General features: G+C 37.1%; 1 protein-coding gene across 2 annotated transcripts in view; it reads right to left on the bottom strand.

Annotated features, from left to right (window-relative positions):
• LOC117417484 (hemicentin-1-like) overlaps positions 1-11,730 on the bottom strand; it is a 99,028-nt gene extending 87,298 nt beyond the window's left edge. For both annotated transcript variants that reach the window (XM_034029660.3, XM_059034833.1), the window contains exon 1: positions 11,189-11,730. In XM_034029660.3, the coding sequence (XP_033885551.3) occupies positions 11,189-11,450 (262 nt within the window). In that variant the 5' untranslated portion in view covers positions 11,451-11,730. The remainder of the gene's footprint in view (positions 1-11,188) is intronic.
• Positions 11,731-25,089: the final 13,359 nt, after the last annotated feature.

Below are 25,089 nucleotides of genomic sequence, written 5' to 3'. Positions count from 1 at the left end.
GGCAAAGACTGGTGGTGAGAGCCTTCAATAGAGAGGGTCTGCTGTGACTCTCTGTCAATAACATCCATCTCCATTCAGCCAAGGCCAGACTGAGGGCTGTGTTTGGAACACCAAAACAGTCATGGAGAAGGAAGTCCTGGGCTTAATTACTCTGTGATCTTTATGGCTAGATGGTAATGTTTTTGTGACTAATTTTGAACACCTACGTTTAAAAATGAAAGAAGTAGTGTTTCCTTAGTTCCTAATATTATACAGTAAAATCATTTGTGAATTAACTGTAGTCTTATTTGTAGTTTAAGGTTTTTTAACTTAGGAGATCTAAAGAAAAGATTTCCAGAGCAGTTTAATGCTCTGAGATGAAACTTGACAATCCCAATATGACCACACTGGTTGGGTCTCATGACCACATTCTCATTTTGTATCTAATAGGTGGTTTTGCAATAAACATACCTCTTGGTTGTATCACACACCTAAGCCATGATATATTACACAACGACTGCACACCCTGTTATTACCAATCTCTGCTATTTCTTTTTAACATAAGAAGGAACACACAATGTATTGAACACTGTAACTCTTTTCATATGAGTCCCACAGATAACACACATTTCATGATATCCAATAGCACAGGACAAGTTTTCTGGTTAATAAACAAATGCAGATGTTGGCAAATATAGCTTGATGCTTAGAACACGTGGAATATCCAATGCAGAAGTCTGACTAAAACTAAATGGAATGAGTTCAAAAGAATCTGCAAACCACACCACAATGGGATCATTCAGCACCAACCAAAATTAAAACAATTTAATTCAATAAGTTTAACCAAGGTTTTAACAAGCTAACCTCTTATTACACAGATAGAAAATAAAGACATCACTCTTAAGCCCCTTTTGTATCAGGAGCATACCTTTAGCTATGAATGAACTGTACTGCATTGTAACCTTGTACTGCTCTGTAACACCTGTAAGTCGCATTGTATAAAGGCATCTGCCAAATAAATAATTAACAATAATAATACTTTGAAGCCTTTATTGAATTTATGAGCAAATCATTTTCATATGCTTCTCACAAATCCACACAAATCCTAAGGTGTGGCAGTGACAGTGAAAAGAGGCAAAGAAAGTGAATATAGGTGCAATTAGGTGTAAATCATAATATGTTTCAAACTAGTGGCAGGTTAAGCATGTGTTGAGTAGGCATGCTCAACTGTAATGAGGGTGTGTAAATAGACATTCTCTAATAGACTCTTTGCCATCCAACAGTCTCCAAGCAGGCAGCATATAAATGGTTTACATTAACAGTTGACAAGCTGGTTAAAAGAAAGTCCTGGACTAGCATGGACTGGATGGGCCACAGGTTGGGCACCACTGGTTAAGATCATTTAAACAGACCCTAAGTATATAGTTGTTAGCCATGCTGACAGATGGTACTTGAAATGGTCATCACCACAGCTGTCAGTGTTTGACGGAATTCTTATTTTGGGGGGCCTGTAAACATCCTTAGCATCCCTATTAATAGAGACAACAACAAAGACAAAACATCCAAGACATAACATTGTGTCATCATGGGGTTAGAAAGGGTCACCACAATAATCTCTCCCCTACATGGGAAACGGTCCATATCAGCCTTTGATTATAGCATTGGTGGCTGGATAGCAAATAAGGGCCATCTTTAATAGACATCTTAAAGCTGGAAACTTGCTACACAGTTCTTTATTTTTCAGAGCTCAAGCACCTAAGTGACTGATTTTCACGTTATAGAAGCACAAAGCCAACTACTGAGCAGCCTGAAGCTTCCTGTGCCTGTGCATCTTAAAAGCCTGGTTGACTACTGAAACAAGTTACATTAACTGTCTGTTAAATTCATAAATACAAATAAATGCTGAAAAGACAATATATACAATATTGATGGACAGTGTTCAATATTCCTCTGTGATATCCCAAACCGTGCCTTATACACAGCTACAGTTTATCCACTAATACTCAGGGTCATGCTAAGCGGGCTGTTTCCAGTTGCTATCCCAGTGGAGAATATTCACTTCATTATCAATGAGAGAAATTAAGATGCAGACACTAGCTAGCAAGCGTTTTCAGATTGAAATTTCATTGACCAGACTGAAATATGAATAGTGGTGCTCAAGGGCAACACACTGGCATCCTGTAATAAACGCACCATGAGAGTGTGCACAGTACAGTGTTGAAGATAAGTCAATCTCCTCTTAATACAGTTGGTGCTTTGTGTTCTGTTGATGTCAATCCTCCTGTTTTTAAAATCTCCCAAAAGTTTTACTCTTTTTTTAAAAAAAAATAAATTCTGTTAAAACATATTTATGTATACAATATATTTCTTTGTCAGTATTAAACTTTCTCCATGTCCGACTTAAGGTCGCCAGCACTGTGGCCTGCAAGCTATCCAAGATTTAATCATAACAGACTTCAATTGAGGGTTCAATTGAGAATGATATGTAATTTAGACCTCTTGCTAGCTTAATTATCCATTCTGACGCATAACATTTCCAATGCAGTACATTCTAGACTCCTGTCCTTCAAAAAAGGAAGTTGTTAACAAAGCCATGTTTCAGAAATAAAACTGTATCACTGCCTATGTATTTTGATGGCCTGTGCCCCTGTCCTCTACATCCACAAGCACAAAGCCGCCACTGTCCTTAAAACAAAACAAAACAAAACAAAACAGGCTCAGACATGCCGATGAACTGGCTTTGGAGTGTTCAGGAAATGTTTCAGCAATATCCAGGCTCCCATGAGACCCCAAGCCCCAGTTCAAGAAAACACTTCAGTGTCTGAGCCATGGAAATTACAATGGCATCCTCTGGGACCCTGTGTTAATTTAAACAATATGCTGGGATTCCAGTGAGTGAGAGTCTCTGCCTCAGGAGAGCTGCAGTCTCTCTTCCCATTCTGTAGACCTACAGTGTAAGATGGGAGGACTGGAACCCCAAGTTACATCAGTATGGTCCCAATCTTGATAGTGTTAGAACAAAACAACTATCAAACGTCTAAAATGTCTTCTTCTACACTAAAAATGCCTTGCAGCACAAAGGCCACGAAAGGCAGGTTTGTTTTGAGACTATCATCCAGGTTTTCCCATCTAAAGCCATTGTGTACTTTCCAAAATAAAATTGATAACAGCAAATGCAAGTCTGGGTTTCCCTGTGACAATCCTCAGGCTGAGGTTAAAATCTGTCAATGAATTAATAAAGTATTCATAACTTGTGGATAAAATAACTATTGAATGAATCTTTTTGTCCCCACATTAATGACCCTCAGTGACGATGTTAAAATCTGCTGACGGCCTCATTCAACATCTGCATTTTAGGTTCAGTGACTGGTTCTACCGGACAGAATCCATCAATAACGATTTAATGAACTGCGAAATCCATTTAAGTCTCAACTTTGGACAAGGAGTACAATGAAGTGTGAAGTCATTTTCTTGTTTCCTTATTATTTCCTTGTTAGCAGTAGGAATATTAAACAGATGAAGGTATGCACATTTTTTGCAATGTATAAAAGTCATACATAAATAATTTGCCTGGTCCTATATTGTACAATTTGTTGTTCATCCAACTAAAAAATGTTAACTACTATTATACACGCATTCACCCAGAACCTGCCCTGAAAGTGCTATAAGATGTTTCAATTATTTTTGTCCAACATCTATATATGACAACTACTTTAAAAACAGGAAATGCAAAGCTTTTTTTCAGACATACACTGCATGTGTGTCTTATTTGTAAATGAGTGTTAAACTACCCTTTTGTGACTAAGTCCAGTCAGCAACCTAAAAAGACGCTGGTGCCCATTCTTTATTTCCTCAAGAATTCCTTCTCCATGGCATCATGATTTACTTTCCTAGTGATAACCTCTGGCTCCCTGTAATTTGGACCAGTCGTCTGTGACCAGCCACAAGTTTTATAGACATCCATCACCAGCCATCTAATTCCCAAGCTTTCATTTCAGCACATATCTGCAGGGTAGTTTGTGTACCCATACAGCTGATATTAATGGCTGTTGAAGAATATATATATATATATATATATATATATATATATATATATATATATATATATATATATATATATTATGAAATCTCCCTCTTAAATAAACCCCCAAGTTATTAATATGTGACAGATATTTAAAAAAAAAAAACTTATACAACCCTGTGGAAACCTTATAAGAAGAGACATACATGAAAAACAGCATCTTGAGGACAAAATAAATTAAAAAGCAGTCAAATTTAAATAATTTTTGCAATAAGACATTGGAAATGCCTCTGTGGATTTATTGACCTATTGTTTCTGTTCAATTTCTTCCTCATGAATACAGTGTGGTATGTTAACATTGTGCAGGTACTTTGAAGCTTAAGAAACCCAGTATAACAAAACATAGCAGCAAAAGAATAGATTATTGCTCGTTCTTGACAAATAAATAAAACATGGGTTTTAATAGATGTGTGCTTTATTACTTTAATAGTTGTTTCCTATAACAGATAGCGCCTCAACTATCTTTGTTATCAAATCAAACCATAAGCTATTCAGATCTGTGCACCATATGCCAAATTAATCTGAAGTCTGTAACTTTAACACTTTGCCCTCCCCACAATTGCACAACTTAATAATATAGCAAGGCCTCCAATTAAATCAGGGCAGTTGCCAAGACTAATGATTAATGTAACAGCTGATTTCTACTTTCAGGCGTTTTGGGTGAGTTTCACTTTGTAACTACAGTTACACTGAATTACTGCTATAAGTGTTGTGTACCATGGGACAGAGACTAGGGTTTAGGAGCAGATCTGCTAATGAAGTCAGAATATATATATATATATATATATATATATATATATATATATATATATATATATATATATACTGTATATATATATATATATATATATATATATATATATATATATATTTTTTTTTTTTTTTTTTTACCTCACATTAATTTTGGTTCACTTTCTAGTGCAGTACTCAGCATGTGGGCCAGGAAAGGTTTACTGTTTTAATATTACTGTATCATCCCAGAAGAAAGGCAATGCTACTTTAGTAAACAGGATAGAAAATAAACCCTACCAGAGCCCTTATTCTTTCTTCTCATATTTAAATACTCCATCCCTACTGGTCCCCTTCTTGCTGTAAACTCAACCTTTTGTGCTCTACACCACTTCACTCCTACCTTACTGTTTTCTTTTTCCTTCTCCTGTTGCCTTTTCCTACCTTGACATGCATGACCCACACATGCACAAACACATTCTCTGTACAACAGAAATCAGTGACTACACTTATTACTCCAATGAAAGCGTGAGCCGAAACGTTTGCCGGCTTGACTTCACCTTCACCTTAACTGTCAGAGAAACAATTCCTTCGAAACCAGCCCCCTCGATACGATACAGTCATATAAATGCTTACTGTTCTTCAGATAACGGGACGCAGCCCCAGCTGGTATCCACGCAACAGGCTGTACTCATATCTTTACATTTCCCTATAGGATAGGAAGGCAGGCCCACAGGATTCTGAAGTTTGATATTCTTTTTCGTTAAAAACATCATAACAAAGAGCCAGAGATAAATCTTGTAACAATGCAGCCACTATTGGGGCTGTTTAAAAGGCAGCCTATCAATTACATTGACTCCCAGTATCAGACCATACTAAGAGATCACTTTTCCAGCTATGTTCTGCTACTTGTGCATTCAGATTAAATGTCTGTTATTTTTGTCTTTACATACACTAACAACTATTTTTGTGCTTTTGTTTTTGTCTTTCAATATATATATATTTTTCAATTCACTATTTGTTTCTAATTCAAGGGCTATTCCTCTTTGGTACAACATGATTTGAGAAGAATGTTTATAAACAACCCACCATAACCCTAAACTGTTAATTTAAACAGTGCTTTGAAAAACATGAATTCACTTTTAACCCTCTCTAAAACAGCATGTTACTTTCAGTGGCTTAATTGCTCACCAAACCAGCCATGACTTCCCCTTAAACATCTTAAACTAGTCACATTCAAAAAAAGGCTTAGATTTAGAAGACAAGCATAAACAAATAAAAGCTAGACCTAATCCAAAGATGTGTTAATGATGTCTTCTAAAATGCATATTTACTGTAAACAGTTAGCTGTACCGACTTTATGTCTTTGTTCAGCCTGCAAGGAAAGTGTGACAGATGTTGTGTAGCGCTTCCTTTGGGGGTATGTCAAGTACACTTATTTGAACTCATCTCTGTGTAGAATGGAAATAAATAAAGAAAGGGATGTTTTTGTGTATCTTTTAACATCGGTTACTTTGTTTTAAAAAAGGAAGTAGAAACATTTTATCAGTAGGGGGTTATCAATATTTAATTCCTAGATAGAAATTCCTAGATAGACATTTCTACAATGTACAATATTTCCATCCTTAACCCTAACACTCATCACAAAGTCAGTATGTTGGTTCTGTGGTGAATGTTACTGTTGGATACAAATTGTTGTCTGATTCAGGAGATCCACTGAAAAATGTGTTTAGATTTATTATAAATAGTGCCTCTCTGAGTCAAGATCCAACTACTGTGGATAAGACTGAAATATTACACTTTGCAGCCTACAATGGACCTAGCTATTATATAGTACTAACCACCTTCAGTTAAAGCTGCACAGTATGTCAGTCTCGGTAGGTAATGTTAGGTAACTCCACCATGCCAAACTAGCTGTTTGATGTTGGGCCCTGGAAGCTCAAGAACCCCTTAATCACACCACATCCGAATTCTCACAGCTGTTAAATCCAAATTAGGTTTCATTCATTCCATTAAGGCTTAGCTATTGACTGCTTTTCGTAATATGTGCTGACAGATCCAGGTACTAATTGCTGATAGGCAACACTGCCATGTTACCTTGCAATATAAACTTTGTCACAACAGCTCACAGAGCTGTGAAAAGGATGTTCGTTTTAAGTAGTGTGTAGGAAGGACTGACAGAGGATTCTATAAGACAGCAGCGTCATTCGACATAAATATAGACTTACAAAGAAGGAATGTTTGAAGAAATGAGTGAAAATACCCAGGAAGACAAGATGGAAAATTGATTTGCAACATACATTCTACAAACAAACTGTCATTATAGTACAAACACACCACATTCATGCAAAGTGAATGTGTACTTTACAAGCTTCACATGTGACCGCAGTCATGCTGTTTTTCTCTGTTTACACGCATTTGTTGTTGACAAAGCATTTCCTTATTGCACCTTTCCTTTCTCACTTAAGCCAAGTCCCTGAAACAAGCCTATACTTTGTTCTTTGGTTATTGGTAACCCTAACCCTTCCCCCTCTCTTTATCTACTAAGCTAATGCTTGTACTTTGCCGGTGCTAATAGTGAGCTCTTATGTTTTAAGGAAGGACAAGAGGGCATGTAAAATGTGCAGTAATTTAGGTCCAGCTAACCATGGTCTTTTGTATTCTTGTTGGTGATTATTGAAGAAAGTAATATAAAGTTTTGCATTGGGTACATCCTATACCTTTGCTCGTTTAGATAACAGTGAATCATGTAATACAGATCTTTATAATTTCCCATTTAAACTTAAATATCTATGGATAAAGTTAGACGAAAACTAGTGAAAAGTAGCTGGAGACTTCCCCCAAAGCATGCCCAAACTGAAAGCCTGTATGGCATCCATTTACCCAGTTGCTACCTGATGTATTATTGAGATGAAAGACATTAGTATCTCACAGTCATGTTTGCTTGATTATTTTTCACTATCATGATCCAACATAGAAGCTGCATGTGAATACTGGTACATATCATCATTAACTTTTTGATTAAATGGGGTCAGGTATGCCTTACACTGTTCTTGTCTGTTTCTACAGCCAATTGTGATTAGAATATACAGTGCCTATAGTAAGTATTCACCCCCCTTGGGCGTTTTCATTGTTTGTTGTGTTACAACCTGAAATCTTGATGCATTTAAATGGGATTTTTTTCCTTTGATTTACACAACCTACTCAACACTTTGAAGAGGCAAGAGAATTTTTATTGTGAAACAACAATTAATGAAAAAAAAAAAAAAACTGAAATGTCTTGGTTAGATAAGTATTCACCCCCCGGAGTCAATACTTGGTAGAACCACTTTTGGCAGCAATTACAGCTGTGAGTCTTTTCGGGTAAGTCTCTACCAGGTTTGCACATCTGGATTGTGCAATATTCACCCATTCTTCTTGGCTCTGTCAACTTGGATGGGGATCGTTGGTGGACAACAATCTTCAAGTCTTGCCACAGATTCTCAATCGGATTCAAGTCCGGCTTTGACTGGGACACTCTAGGACATTCACTTTCTTGTTTTCAAGCCACTCCAGTGTCACTTTGGCAGTGTGCTTGGGGTCATTGTCCTGCTGAAAGGTGAATCTCCATCCCAGTCTTAGGTCTTTAGCTCCATCCATTTTGCTCTCTACCCTGACAAGCTTCCCAGTCCCTGCCGATGAAAAGCATCCCCATAGCATGATGCTGCCACCACCATGCTTCACAGTAGGGATGGTGTTACCTGGGTGATGTGCTGTGTTGGGTTTGCGCCAGACATAACACTTTGCATTTAGGCCAAATAGTTTAATTTTTGTTTCATCAGACCACAGAATCTTTTGCCACATCTTTTCAGAGTCTCCTACATGCCTTTTTGCAAATTCCAAGTGGGATTTTACATGGGCTTTTTTCAGAAATGGCTTCCTTCTTGCCACTCTTCCATACAGGCCAGATTTGTGGAGTACCTGAGCTATTGTTGACACATGGACAGTTTCTTCCATCTCTGCCATGGAACGCTGTAGGTCTTTCAGAATTGTCATTGGCCTCTTGCTGGCTTCCCTGACCAATGCCCTTCTTACCCGGCTGCTCAGTTTGCAAGGAAGGCCTGCTCTAAGCAGATTCTGGGTGGTGCCGTATACCTTCCACTTCTTAATGATCGATTTGACTGTGCTCCAAGGGATATTCAATGCCTTTGAAATCTTTTTCCACAACTTTATCCAGGAGTTGTTTTGAAAGCTCCCTGGTCTTCATGGTAGTATCTTTGCTTTGGATGCACTACCCAACTGTGGGACCTTACAGAGACAGGTGTATTTAATCTGAAATCATGTGAACCACTTTTATTGCACAGAGATGGACTCAATTTAACTTATTGTGTGAATTCTGACGGCAATTGGTTGCACCTGAGCTTATTTAGGAGTGTCATAGCAAAGGGGGTGAATACTTATCTAATGAAGACTTTTCAAGTTTTTATTTTTAATTGATTTGTTTTTTCACTCCCCCATTTTTTCACACATTGAAAGTGTTGAGTAGGTTGTGCAAATCAAAGGAAAAAAAAACATTTAAATGCATCAATATTTCAGGTTGTAACACAACAAACTGTGAAAACGTCCAAGGGGGGTGAATACTTACTATAGGCATTGTAAGTATAATTAAATAATCAATCCTTCTTAACGTCATCAAATAGAATCATTGCCTCAGCCTTTACCTGGAAAACTGAGTGTGATGGGACTGTGCTGTCCTCTGATTGGCTGTGCTATCACATTGCAAGTGTTATGTCAGGGTAGCTGAACTGCACTGTTGAGATCCCAGTTAAATTATTCCAGTAATCCTTACCAAAATTATTTTGTATTCTTATATACATCTTGAATTCCACCCAGACAGTATAGGTTATAAAATACACTTTATATCAAGTACAGTATTACTGCTTCTTAAGTGCAGCAATAGGACAAGGAAAGATGTGGCAGTAGTGTGGAGTAGTAGGGCAGCAGTATGGAGTAGTGATTAGGGCTCTGGACTCTTAACCGGAGGGTCGTGGGTTCAGTTCCAGGTGGGGGCACTGCTGCTGTATCCTTGAGCAAGGTACTTTACCTAGATTGCTCCAGTAAAAAAAAAAAACCCAACTGTATAAATGGGTAATTGTATGTAAAAAATAATGTGAAACCTTGTAACATTTGTAAGTTGCCCTGGATAAGGGCGTCTGCTACGAAATAAATAATAATAAAAAAGATACAGCTAACATAAATCAACAGATTAGCTACAATGCATGACAGCAGAAAACATAATTTACTGTAAGCTTAGCTCTGTGCTTGCCAATAAATGTCCCACAGAACCATGCTAACAGGATGTAACTGTAGATGCTTTGATGATAAACAGCTCCACTATAATTGTGTAAGGCTTTTGCGCTGAACACGCAGGCAGACACTCCATAAATTGTTTACTACTAGTAAGGAAAGTAAACTCACAGTAAAACAAGTGCCTATTGATGATATTAAAGTATGTCAGACAGCAAGTCACTTTCTCACAGCATAAACACCTGAAAGCATCTTTGGTGTATCTTTTTATTATTTTGTGAAACTAAAGATAAACTCTCGTTTTCTCTTTTTTTTCTCATTCCAGTTAAATGTAATTGCTATTTTATTATCTTGCATTTGGTTAATTTAAAAATAAATTCAAAAAATTACAGATGCAAGATGTGAAGTTATGAAGGTGCGAATAAATTATCTTTCTTAAAGAAGATAATGTTATTACTGTGCAAAACAATCTTGTAGGTGCTATTATATATAACGAATTAAGTTCTTAATAAAACATTTTTAAAAAAATACAGTAGTTTGTGGTAAGATTTTGGTTTCTTTTTATTGTGATGTATTACAGGATACACTGCAGACAAGTTGCCCTGTGCTGAAAACACGTTAAAAAATAATCTCTTGGATTTGAAAGATCAACTCAACTGCCAATCTATTATTTTGGGAGTAGTCTGATATTCACACAGATAATACACAAGGTTTAGTCTGCCAAGGTTTATTTTACTACTGTGTCTCGTGAAACATTAGCTATATCAATTTGGTTTAAAAAAACAGATACATTTGTCCTTTTATAGGGCTTGTACTGCAAACCCCCCCCCCCACACACACATTTAGAAACACTGCAGTAAGAAAGACTATAGATGTCTAGTATTACATTCAAATATGTAAGTTATAGTTTTCCGATACATGTTTTTAATAGCATATTTTATACAAAATATAATACTATAGTATTTTGAATAAAATGTCCTTTCACTCCAGCAATATGAAAGTACATATCTATAATTGAATGACCTGACGGTTTTTAAAACAACCGGTGTATGTAAATTTAAATCATGCATGAAACAGAATTTGGGAACTAGTTCAATAGGTTTGCTCTCTTACCTGGATCATGGAAAGGTACCAAAGCAAAGTTATACAAAGTCTTCTGTGGTCTGTTCAGGGAAGTTTCCAAAATCTTGGAGGCTCCTTCAATAACCTGCACCAAGTCGTCATACATAGAACCCGTCACATCGAAAACGAACGCCAAGGTAGAAGCACCCTCTGGAATGTCTTGATCTGTCCCGTTGATGCTGGCGTCCTGTGCACAGGACAGAGACAGAACGAACGCTAGCACTGTGCACAACCGTGCCACACTCCTACCCATTATAAAACTGCAGGTCTGCAGGAAGAAAAAGATGTAATGATCCACTAAAGACTTAAGGGATATGTTCCCAAATCAGGAACGTCATTTGGTCAAATGAAAGCCAATATAGTAATAATAATGATTAAAAATAACCAAAATTGCCGGTGTTCTTGGGCATATGTTGCTTAAACCTTGCTCTGTAAACTTCCTCGGTGAATGTCCGCGGTTTGGGGACTTCTGATGCCCCAAGCACACTCCCAGTTCGCAACAACTCCTACAGAAGCTGTTTGCTCGAGTCTAAGAAACCCTAACACTCACTTCAGCCGCTGAAGAAGGCAAGCGGATACCTTATACAGAGCAGCGGCGCTCTGATTGGACAAACTCGTTTTGGGGTTTCAAGGGGCCCTTGTCTGGACGATTGTTAGGTTTCTTTTTAGAGGTCAGTCCAGTATACAGAGCTCTGAATTCTATAATAATTACGGCTCCTCATCCATACCTTCACATAAGCACGGGTATTTAAACTATGCACCTCAACCTCAGCCCTTATAAACTAACAGAACCAAACATATATAATGTATTGTTTGATGGTATAAATACCGTGCATAAAACACATACAATGAACACATGCACACATAAGTGCATAATTGTATATGCTAACTGTTTTTATTGTATATGTTTTATTTTGTTATACTAATGTACCAACTTGCTACAAATTAATGATACCCACAAATAAATACACATTAAAAAAGTATGTACCAGGTCATTTTTGTCAAGTTTAAGCGTTTGTTGCGTTGAATCCTGCAACTGTTCTTCAGTTGTGAGATTTTGCCGTTTAACTTCTGTTCGTTGGGTCAATCCCAGACCGGAAAACTTCTAAACAAACGGATCATCTGAGCTGATCTGAAAAATGTTCAATGTTGATATCTATGTTGGTTTAAGACTTTTTTGCTCGCTACATTCTTTAAGCATTACTTACTAATTGCCATGGTCTCCAAGAAAAAGTGGCAGATAAAATGACCCTTAACACACCTTTTGAATTGCACTGTGGCTTTGTACAAGCACGGATGCTGGGCACTAACACGCGACCCCCGTATAGCACAAGCACCATTATGCAAAACTTGTTATTTAGTTTTTTCAGTATTTAATGACACCCTGTGCCAACTGTTAGACATACAGTAAGGGAAAGTCTTATAGGCGTCACCTCATTCGCTGGTATACCCCCGAAACTGATATACAAACTACTGTGCTTGCCCAGTTACTGGTCACGCATGCGCAAATCAATTTGAAACATGGTACATTGTGATTTTATTGAACTTATTGATTAAATTATGTATTGATAAAGATTATTATTATTTATTTCTTAGCAGACGCCCAGGGCGACTTACAATTGTTACAAGATATCACATTATACATTATTTCACATTATACAGATATCACATTATTTTTACATACAATTACCCATTTATAGAGTTGGGTTTTTACTGGAGCAATCTAGGTAAAGTACCTTGCTCAAGGGTACAACAGCAGTGTCCCCCACTGGGGATTGAACCCACAACCCTTCGGTCAAGAGTCCAGAGCCCTAACCACTACTCCACACTACTGCCCAAAGATGTTTGTTAAATTTACATTATGTTTGAATTGTTTTCTATAGTAAAATAGAGCCAATGTTTAATGTTGGACTACTCGACGGCGAATACAAACACATTTAACAGGTTGTTGTAAAGTTGTTTCTGATTATTTTTGTAAATACAAGCGAAATCATGCGAATGTTCCTAGCCTACTACTATTGATAACAAAAAAAAAGATCTACCAGAATCGTGTTGTTTTAACTTATTGTGATACTTTAAAAAAAAAGTATAATTATAATTATAAACATTATAAAAACGTTTTTGCCTCAGCTCTGTTCTCGGTCATACTTAACACGACCCCAGCCCGTGTCTACGAATCAATTAGTTGAATCCCGAGTGTTTATTGGTGGCTAGGAAGTGTCAATCAATAAACCTTGTCCAGTTGATGACGAGCTTTCTTTTTTTTTTTTTTTTTTAAATAGAAACAAACCAATTATCACACCAGGAACCTGTGACGTAAAACGGTACATATAATTTAATTGGATTTTAGTGCAGGTGGAAAGTAGCCTACATAAAGGAGAGCAGGTTTTGGAGGGAAGGCTGGACTCTTTACATGATTGTGAAATATCAGGGTACACTAGCTGTATGAAATTATATTTAAAGTATTTTATCACCGTTTAGGTATTTGGTAGTGTTAACAACAAAAAAATACAAATTAACACTAGAACAGCCAAGGCCGTCAATTTGGCGGTTTTCACTTTTAAAGTTGAAATTACTCTGCGTGTGTGAAAGATACGCGGTTGTCCGTTATTGACTTTGACTAAATACGTGTATTAAATAGCATAACGGCGTTTGAAAGGCAGGATCTGCAAAAATGAAAAAGTTATAATCCCTTCCTACCTAGAACCGCCAGACGCTGTCAAATTGACGGATACATAGAAAACAATAGTATTTCGCGTATACAGTGTATTAGTATTCTATTTCATTATTTTTTATGCATCAGTCAGGACCATGCCGGATGTATTGAACTGATTAGATCAATCTGTGGCCCTTACATAAATTAAACTGTGAATACAACGAAGTCTATGTACAGGTGGCATGAGGTATGTCGTGATTTTATTCTTTTCAAGAAATGCACAGGCAATAATAACTAGGAGAAACTATACTGTATAGCCTATTGCATCTATTCCAAAGAATCATTTTGTACAGAAAAGTGCAAAGCACGTACGCGCAGAGAAGGTACTGTATCGATCACGTTTCTTTTTCTGTGCATCTCAGCTGCGTAGCCTATACTGTATGCGCTTTATAGGTCTATAGGTATATAACCCCATTTTATTTTCTGTTTTTTTTTGTGTTACTTATTTAGAGTTTCGGTTGTATTGTATAATGTCTTCAGAAACATTTTGTACAGAAGTAAAATGCAAAGCATGAATGCGCTAAAGGTACTGTAACTGATCGACCACCGTGCCAGCCGACAAATGCAATGGTAAGAACACACTTGTCTTTAGCTGAGCCCAGATCGTTCAAATCAATTATGTCTGTATGAAAGCAGTTTTGTCCACATGTTTGTTTTTTATTTACAGTTTGTTTGCATATACATGCTTTTTTTATGTCTATAGGCTACATAAACATCTATTTTAACTTTTCTGTACATTATTTCGTTTGTACAGTTTTTTACAATCATAATATACCTCTCTACAGACGCGTTTCTAAACTTTCTGTTCAAAGGTTTTTGATTTTTCTTTTTACGCACTGCGTGTAGTCTATATGAGCGTTTTAGGTCTGTATAGGTATGTAAACCCATTTATTTTAAATTTTTGTGTTACTTATTTACAGAGTTTCGGTTGTACAGTATATAATATACCCGTATATGCAGTCATTTCTGTTCAAACGTTTGTTTATTACATGTATTACATTCAGCTATACAATGCATGTGTAGTTTGTATGAGGAGTAAAAGTGTAATTTTCTGTTTTAAGAAATCGCAAAAATCATTAATGCACAGACACTTTGTGATAGAAGAATAATAGAATAATCGCACGAAGAGTTCTAATCTAATATGTTTGGGTGATCTCTGTGATTTGTATAACCTGAATAATGATATTATATGAAGTTTGATGTTAACAAAGTATTAGATTTACAATGTTGAACTAACACACTGGAATGTGGCCAAGGGTCAGCAGCCCTGTTTTCAGAGAAGTGCATGAGTCAGCGACATGAGAATAGGACACTGTCTCAAATGATAATATTTTGAGACAGCGATAATTCCTCTTTTCTCCCCAGTCACTTAGCTAATATTCTTGTATTGGGGGAATCAACTTTGTGGGACCTGATAGACACTCTCCCTAGCAACTAAAAAATCAACCAATCAGAAAAGTCGGTAGACAACAGTATCAAGAATACCACAAGGTTGGTTTGAGCTGACTAAGGAAGATAAGAATTACCACAAGTCATGAACTCTGTGCAAGAAACTGATTATATAAGGAACTGTTTGACTTAGTGTTTTTTGAGCCTTCTTAGCGATTGCTTGCAGAGTCTGTGTTACTCTGTTGAATGCTCCAGTTTGCAAACTAATAAAGTGTGAATTTGCTCCAACTTGTCTCTGTCTCAATCGTTCCCTCAGCACGGGACCGGTGCCTGCTCGGTTGTATGCAGAAAATTCCACCACAACTTTACCAAAGATGTCAAACGTGTAGATAAACACACTGGATAAGCTTCCATTTAGTAACATTTTGAGACTTTGCGCTTAGTTGTATTTTAAGTTAAAACTGCATATGCTTTTCAGATGTATATGTAGGAGACATATTTTAAAGTGTGTTTATTTTGTTTTTACATTCATTGTGACATGTGTTTGGGATGGGCCCATCTTGACTGCATTTCCAAGCAAGAAAAATCAGAACACTTTAGGAAGAAAAAAATCACTACACCTCTAATAGTGCTGCTAGAGTTCAGTCTAGGGGTGTGCCAAATCTGTAGTCTATACAAAAAATATGTGTAGTTGTAGATATTTATTAAACTATAAATTTAATTGTTTCTCTTTTTTTGTCCTCATTCTATTATTATTGCTGTGTATAAAAGAGTAGTAGAAACATCTACATGCATGAGTAATTGTTTAAATACAAATGTACCACTTTTTGACAACAGCAAAATACTAATCAAACTGGTATTTGAATGAAAATTGTTTAAATATAAAAGTATCAATTTTTGACAGCAGTAAAACACTTATCAAACGAATGCACATACCAAATGTTTCAAATATACATTTATTTTTACTTGTCTGGATTTTTGTGTCACCTTATTGGTACCCTTAAAGTAAATCTTTTTCTTTATAAACATACATTTCTAGTTGGCTTTATTGGGGGTGCTAATATGTGTTGCATATGATGGATGCCTCTTTTGTTGGAGGATGCTATAGTGCAGGGTTTCCCAATCCTGGTCCTAAGGACCCACTGTCTGCTGGTTCTAATTCCAACTGAGCTCTCAGTTACTTAACTAGACCCTTAATTGAACTGATCATTTGCTTAATTAGACCTTTTTTATTGTTTTCAGCTCATTTGCAGATTTCAAGTTAGCTATACCATTTTATAAGTAATTTGAAATCTGCACCTGTAAGAGCTGAAAACAATTAAAAAGGGTCCAGGGTTGAGAACCACTACTATAGAGAACAATTATACTCTTTCAGTACAGTATATACAGGACTCCAGCTGAATATTATAATAATAATGTTTCAAATCAGCATAACATTTGTGAAAAATGGCACATGTTATATTTTGATAAAACATTGCATATAGGCCTACCTGGATAAAGCTACGTTAGGACAATGCTAAGTGTAGCTCTCTACTCTAGTTTAGTGTAGCTCTCTACTCTAGTTTTTGATATATGGTCGGTTAAACTACAACAAGTAACAGGCTTGTGTCTGTCAGTGAACTGCAGGTGTTCCTGCAATATTGAGTCTATTCCTAGGCTATGTGTGCGCTTGAAAAGTGATAGTTACCTACACTACCTTTCACACAGTGCCTTAAAGTTATGCCTTTACACAACACATTCTGAAACGTTCCATGTTGCTGGTGCCCCTTTGCTTTCTATTTTTACTTTTTACACCTTATTCAGACAAGGCAGGGCTCACAGTTTAGTTACACAGTGACTACCTGAGTTAATAGTCATAGTAAATAGCAAAAATAGGCAGTAAATAGAAACAAAACCTCTTAAATTGTAAAACAGATGACATTCAAAATTCAAACAACTGAACAGGTTAATTCAACTTCTATGAATGAAATACACATTTCAGTTCAACGTCTAAATCACTTTCCACATATAACTTTTTAGCATCTAAAATTGTATTCAGTGAAAAGGTGTTGATGTTGTATTAATACTTTTAATATTAAAATACACAGCCACTTAACTAATCTTTTAGGGATCATGGTAACAAAGAAACTATCCAAAGGAAAAGTGCACATGTAGTTTTAAAACATTTTATATGATCAATAACAATAGTACTTTCATTTCTGTACAATTGCTGGTGTTGTAATTTGGCAAATTATTTATTTTTCTTTATACCTGATAAGCAGCTTTTACTTAAAAAGCCAAATCATTTAGCATGCTGTACATTTACATGCTCAATTAATTTGAACTTGCAGTTCTTCATTGATAACTTAATATTTACCGTAGAGTTGGCCTCTTCAGTTTCAAAATTCCATCTGGCTCTCGTTAGAAAAACATTGAAATATGTGCTTGTGGTGTTTCGTTAACATACAAATAATAACCTGAATAAATAATTACATAATAGTGCCTTGCTTTCCTCCAGTACAAAATAATGGAGAAAAAAAAAGTTTCTGTCCCAGACTTTAATCAGACTTTAAGCCTAGTCAGAAAGCAGGTAATGTACTAGAATTAGTTTAAATATACATGTACCACTGCTGCAGCACTGAAACACCTGTCAGAAACTTTAAAAGTACTTGAAATACAAACATACCACTTTTTGACAGCAGAAAGACACCTGTCATAAATTGGTACAGGTCATTAAAGTACTTAAAATATAAATTCACTTATTTTTAACAACAGCAAAACACTTGTGATAAACTGGTATGCAGATTTAAAGAGGTGTACTAGTTTTATAGCAGTACAACAGCCACCAGATCAGATTTATTACACATACCAAAATATCACAACATACCATTTCTTGATGTTATACGGGTCACGTTTTGGTATGCCTATCACAGTCTGACGATATACCACTTTCTGACATTATACCGGTAGTTTCTGCCTTTGAGTATTCATACATTTCGTTCCGTCTTCACACATAATTTCTGTTGTGCAGACGGTCTCTGGTTTCTGTTTTGATGTTAATAAATTTATTAAACAGTCAGCATAGTTTTATAGGGCTGGGCTCTTTTTATTCAGAATTAAAGTGTGGAGTAGTGGTTAGGGCTCTGGACTCTTGACCAGAGGGTTGTGGGTTCAATCCCCAGTGGGGAACACTTCTGTTGTACCCTTGAGCAAGGTACTTTACCTAGATTGCTCCAGTAAAAACCCAACTGTATAAATGGGTAATTGTATGTAAAAATAATGTGAAATAATGTATAATGTGATATCTTGTAACAATTGTAAGTTGCCCTGGATAAGGGCGTCTGCTAAGAAATAAATAATAATAATAATAGATCCTTCTACGTTATTGAAAATGTTACAGTCAGTCTATTTGCAAACTGATTGCAGTATACTGTTGTGCATGCTGTATTTCTTTCCAGTGCTTGATAATATGCAGATATCTTACCATTGTGTAACCAAGTCAATTCAATGTTTTACTTAATTTGTATAAGTTTTGGGGGTTAAATAATATCAGCTATTAACACTCCCAAGATGTAATGTCTTACAAAACTGTACAGTATATAAACTGAACACATGCTGTAGTGTTGTATCATGGGACCAAGAAACCAGTATGACAAGATTGTTTTAAATACCTTAATAGCGATTTAAGAGATGGCTTTGTTGGTGTAAGAAAAAATAAATAAATCTATAGTAATATTATAAAGACCATTTATTTACGGTGCTGTAAGCCTGTGTCATTTTTTAGACCAGATGACCAAGGTTTCAACCAAGAACTAAACGTATACACATACATTGCTTTCCTGCGCATATAAGACAACACTTACAGACTTCAAACAATGTGTAACTTGTAACATTTTTACAAAATCACTTTTGGAGCTACTTGAGGTTGAAAACTACAGAACTGAAATGTATTGTAGTATCTACAGCCACTAATTTACATAGACATAGAATTTGCAATGTGCATGCAAAAGATGGCAGGCACAACATTTTAACAGATTTCCAGGAAAAGCCATAGAATATGTTTACCTACAGTAACTGTGATTCTATAAAACAGAAGCAAATCGGACTGTCTGCAGGTGTAACATTGTAGGTGAACTAATGCTTTCATGTACAACAATCCAGCTGATTTTGGTCTTATCTAGTAACAGCACTACCGCTTCGAGTGCAGAGGGAGTCCTGTGAGCAGGGTTTGAGCTACAAAGAAAGTCACCCATTGTCTATCCTCCAGATTGTAAAGTGTGTTGCAGTGGTTCACATTCAAAAAATAGGGCATTTCTAATTGGGTTTGAAAAAAGCGAGTCCAAATTGATGAAAAATCGATTTAAAGAAAAAAAAAGGAGTTGTTTTTTTTCCATTCCCTAAAAGTTATAGATATGAAACTCTTACACTGTATTTTAATGAATAATACTGCAACATTTTCAGATGCAGTCACTGCTGCCATCTGCTGGCTGTGTGCACAGCGTCTGGCCTCTCATATTCAAACATTTCCACTGATCTTGGAGTAGTGAGTGTGATTTTCTTATGAAAAAAAAAAAAAAAACATAATTACAGAGCATTCCGTTAAAAACTAAACTATTCCTATAATTCTTAACATTCCTTGCCAGGTCAGACCACGAAGACACAGAACAAAAAAGTGATACTAAACAGTGATTGGAATGAATAATTGCAGGATATCTTAGTAAAACAGGATATAGATTCATATAAAACACATGTGTATCCGTTTTAAAGAAACAATTACATTACATCTTTTCATTAGTGTAAAAGGCTGTAAAGGGGATAGACCAGCTTCCTTTTGTCACGCTATGAAGCTCCCCTGAGAGAAAAAAAAAAATGAAAGGATAAAAATGAAAAAGCATCCTCGGCCAAAACTATCTTCCAGATCTGTTTCCAAAAAAAAAGTATTAGTTAATAGCGACCCCTCACTTCTAAATATAGCACTACAACACTTCCAAGGTCTTTGTTTTCACTGAGAGAATAACACATTCGCATTGGAGAAAGTTCAGTGTCAGTCACTACCGAGATCGTTTTATCCGGGTAGATTTTGTAAAAGTGGTCGTTCTAATAAGGCTAATTTCCATTGGGAAAAAAAACGGTTCTTGCTGCTTGGATCGTTAAAAAAAGGGGGTTCGTTATAAGATGGGTTCGCTATAGTGAAGTTAGACTGTATGTTGTTCATGGTGATAAAAGTGTGTGTCTCCTAACGCATTGGCTGAATTGACTAACGTCTCCATCAATACATGGTCCACTGTAAAGGCCATTCTCTAATTGTTTTTGCCAGTCAGTGTACATTGTATTGCAAAAGGATACACTCTAACACACACCCAGTTATCAGTATTGTAAATAATTCTGTCTGCCAGTAAAATTACACAGGAAACCTCAAAAGGAAATAACCTTGGGGGTTGAAAGACATTTCTTATCAATGAATGAAGTTTGAACAGAACTCTAGCTAGTTCAACCTTGTTCAATGCAATAAAAGGAAACAATTACCGGTAAGTATAAATCCCACGTTACCCACAATGTGGTGCTGTAAATAAAGCAAAGTGTATGACTATCAGCATTTTTTTGTTGTTTGCATTAGACTTGTTAAAGTGATTGAAGCTAATAAAACAAGTAATATAGCAAAGAAGTAAAACCGTAATGGTAAAAGTATAGTGAAAGCGTGTAAATCACAGATAAGTACAATATGGTGAAATGGTTCATTAATCTAAACAGGAGCTGGTGTACATACTTCAAATCTGTGTTATGAAAATGTAATCTCTAGTGCATTTCTGAAGGTATGTAAAACACTAGGGAGGATCCAGTTTAGTGATTTAGAAGAAGGAAGTGTTTAGATGTGCCACAGATGAGACCCAGTAAAGCATGGTAACAATGTACAAGCATACATGAGGTATATTTATGCACCCATCTTCACACAAATATACACAGACATGCACAGTGCAAAGCAGTTCTTAGTGAATGCCAAAAACAATAAATGACAGATGCCTCTAATTCATAAAATAGACACACTTTCTGTATAACCCTGTTCACCCTGGTTATTAATATTCCACATTAAAAGTACAGTTAAATATTTACTATTCACCTAAAAATTTAGTTTCGCTACTGATCGACTGAAATAGGGTGGACCAAGGAAGCAATCTTAAAGGGCACAAGCTTGTAAGTCATGAGAGCAAGATTCATTTGCAAGCCAGAGCAAATTGGCTTGTCGTTGCATGGTTAAAAATAGCAGGTAAATACTGCCTGCCAGTTCTGACTGGCCAGGCTAAGACTACTTGAGGCCTTTGACTTCCCTGTGACCTGAGGTTACCCATCTAATCACTCAATGTCGCCTGCCCTGACTGAATGGGAAAGGGTCATGTCAGTGTTTTGCAAAAATGAATGCGTTTATTTATTTTAATTTTGCAAGAAAAGTGTTATGTGTCAAGAACACTCACAGGGGCTTTATCATTTTTGTAATTTTTAGATAATTTTGCTCAGGGATCAGGTGGGCTGATCACACACACACACAAACAGAATAGTAGTGCTGCTCCACAACACCATTATTCAATACCCCAAATCCAGGATTAAAAACCTATTTAATCTCCCTAAAGCCATCTTTTGTATTAGGATACAGCAGAACATTCAAGCCATTCAAATACATGTCCACAACACCTGCTTTTTATGTGGCAAATCTTATATTCACAACCCTGTTACACAACCTGGCAGTTCTATTCATGGAAGCCATTGATTGTGACACCTCGCCGCTCTCTCAAAGGACAGACGCAGAATCCTAAAATCAATAGAGGGGATGGGAGCCAGGGCAGATCACCAACATTTCCCTGGGTACTGTTTTCCACTAAATAACTAACCGCACATCCCCACTGCTAGCAGCAGGTAACTGATGACAGCAGCATTCCCAGCTCAACAGGGATTGTTTATAAATAATGAAAAATGAATAGAATAGAGCAAAGCTAATAGCTTCTATCCTTGCTTAATACAGTGAACAAAAATGTTGGGCGATCGCAATCTAAAACCCGATTACTGTGGAATTATTACAGAATTTTAACTGGCTTTGTACCGTTGTGTGCAGTCTGCAAATGTCAATACAGCAACAGAAAATTGCAGGAAGGCTTACAGATCTTTTTACATCTAAGCAATTAGATATGCCATGTCGGTATGGCAATTGAAAGTTGTTTCCATTTAGTAGGTGGTGACAGGCCTGTGTTTTGGTCATTTTCTAGCCCAGTTTCTAGTGAACGTTTGTGCAGTGTCCTGACAGGAGAATTACGTGTTACCTTTGTAAGGACAGCTGCATTGCCCAGAGCTGCATGGCGGGCCTGCAGAGTGAAAAGGGGACGCTGTCCTTACAAAGGTAACACGAAATTCTCCTGTCAGGACACTGCAGGACATTGGCTATCATATTATTGTTAATAAAACAATGAATAATCCTCTCCCTAACCCTAACCCCTAACCTTAAGGTCAGTATCCTATACTGCAGTCGTTACACATCTAAAGTAGTTCATGTTTGGCAGTGAATAAGCGTTTTTGTTACTTTAAAAAAAAGTGACCGGAGGTGCTGACTTCCTCAGTTGTCCTGACAGGAACATTTCGTAGGAATCTTTGTAAGTACTGCGGCAAGTGGCAAGGTACAGGCATGCCCACAGGCCCCCGGCCAGTCTACAGGGGTCGCTGGTGCGCGGTGAGCCGAGGACACCCCACCCGGGAGGCGCTCAGCCAATAGTGCGCCGCCTCCTGGGAATTCCCGTCCACGGTCGGCAGTGGAATAGCCTGAACACGAACTGGCGAGCTCCAGGTCACCCTGCAATCCACATGGAGTGCCTTTACCGGATGCGTCACTCGGGAGCCCCCTCTAGTGAACTGTTGTTCACGGCGCCAAAAATATCAGCATATTAGCACCTTAGGTGACATGCAAAAAATTCAAACTATTATGGCTGAAATGATAGGGAAGAATTACAGACCAGCAGTAATTGGAATATGTGTCAGCAAGCATTGTCAATAGTGTACCTTTCAAGAATGCTGTATTTCAGGGTATTGCTGTCTGCATTTCAAACAAGCCATCTATACTTGATGTAAAATAGCCCCAAAGCTATGTAGTAAAACCTGTCTAATCCATCCAGTCTACAAACCAGCATTCTGTATAATGCAGCATATTTTTGATGTCCTGATCAAATCCCTATTGAAACTAATCATGTGATATCCTTTACATGCGGAACCTGTCAAGTCTGGAATCTGGCATGATTTGTAAGTCTAGTCTGTCTAAAACCAATTTAAACCTGACTGTGCAGTCTGGCAACAAGTCATGTTTTTTTTTTCTTTTCTAAATTTATAATCAAGTATGTTTTGTAAATACACACACGTCCTGTTGGTATGGTACAGTAAAATATTAACAGAAAAAGTAAAATGATACAATCCTTGAATTTCGGGTTATACCTGGACAGTACTTATACCGTATGTATATTTTTAAAGTGTTCCAATAATTTTTCATTTATACCCTTTTGGGGGGGGTATTACAGTTCCTCTGTAAACCAGCACATTGGTCCCAAGCAATGCCGGATCAGACAGGTTTTATGACTGCAAATTATTATGTAAGCAGATATCTGCTATTAACAGTTTACAGTTATGCAGGTGGAAATCTAACTACGTGTTGGGTAAACATAAATAATCAATCAATCAATCTTTATTTTATATAACGCCTTTCATAGTGAACCACCATCACAAAGTGCTTTACAAGATGCAGTAACAACAAGAAAATCCATAATACTTTAAATACAGAGAAATGCATAATACATGATATACAGTAAAAAAAAAAAAAAGGTGCAAAATACATTAAATACAGTGGAACATGCATAAAACATGAAATAGTAGCAACAACACAACAGCTAATAGCAGATATCAGGCTTAAACAGCATGGAAAGCAAGAGAGAACAGGTGGGTCTTGAGAATTGATTTAAAGAGCGACGGTGGGAGCATCACACACCAAAGCTGGGAGAGAGTTCCAAAGAGTCAGAGCCATGAAGCTAAACGAGCGTTCTCCAAGTGTGGTGCACTTTTGCTTGGGGATAACAAACAGGCCAGAGTCGGAGGACCTCAGCTTGCAGGTAGGGACATAGCGGGTCAGCAAGTTGAGGAGGTACTCAGGACCTAGGCATTGTATGTGAGCAGGAAAGTTTTACAGGTAGCCAGTGCAGCTGGGCAAGAGGGGTGGGGGTGATGTGATCACGTTTTTTACATCTGGTAAGGATTCTGGCAGCGGCATTTTGAACTAGCTGCAGTCGGTTTATGGTGTGTGCCGGGAGACCACCATATAGAGAGTTGCAATAGTCGAGTCGAGAGGAAACAAATGCATGACAAAGTATCTCTGCATCCGGGAGGGAAAGGTAGGGATGGACTTTGGAGATGTTTTGAAGATGGTAGAAGGAAGATTTGACCACGGAGGAGATGTGGGCATCAAAGGAGAGGTTGCTGTCAAGAAGTACACCAAGGCTTCGTACTGTGGGGGAAGGCAGCAGCCGACAGTTTCCGAGGTTCAGGGCAGCTATATTTAGATTCTTAAGTTGAGTTTTAGATCCTACTAGAAGGAATTCAGATTTGCTAGTGTTCAGCTGAAGAAAATTGGCAGACATCCAGGCCTCGATGTCTTGAATGCAAGCCGATAATACTGGAGATGTTAATCAGAACTGGCAGGCTTTTTAAAGCTAGCTAAACATAAAGATGAGCAGTTACATAAGCCCATGAAATTGGTGCAGACCATTGCCTCAGCAAAGCAGGAATA

The sequence above is a fragment of the Acipenser ruthenus genome, chromosome 12 (assembly GCF_902713425.1).
Source record: "Acipenser ruthenus chromosome 12, fAciRut3.2 maternal haplotype, whole genome shotgun sequence".
Lineage (NCBI taxonomy): Eukaryota > Metazoa > Chordata > Actinopteri > Acipenseriformes > Acipenseridae > Acipenser > Acipenser ruthenus.
This window is presented reverse-complemented; position numbering and strand designations above follow the sequence as displayed.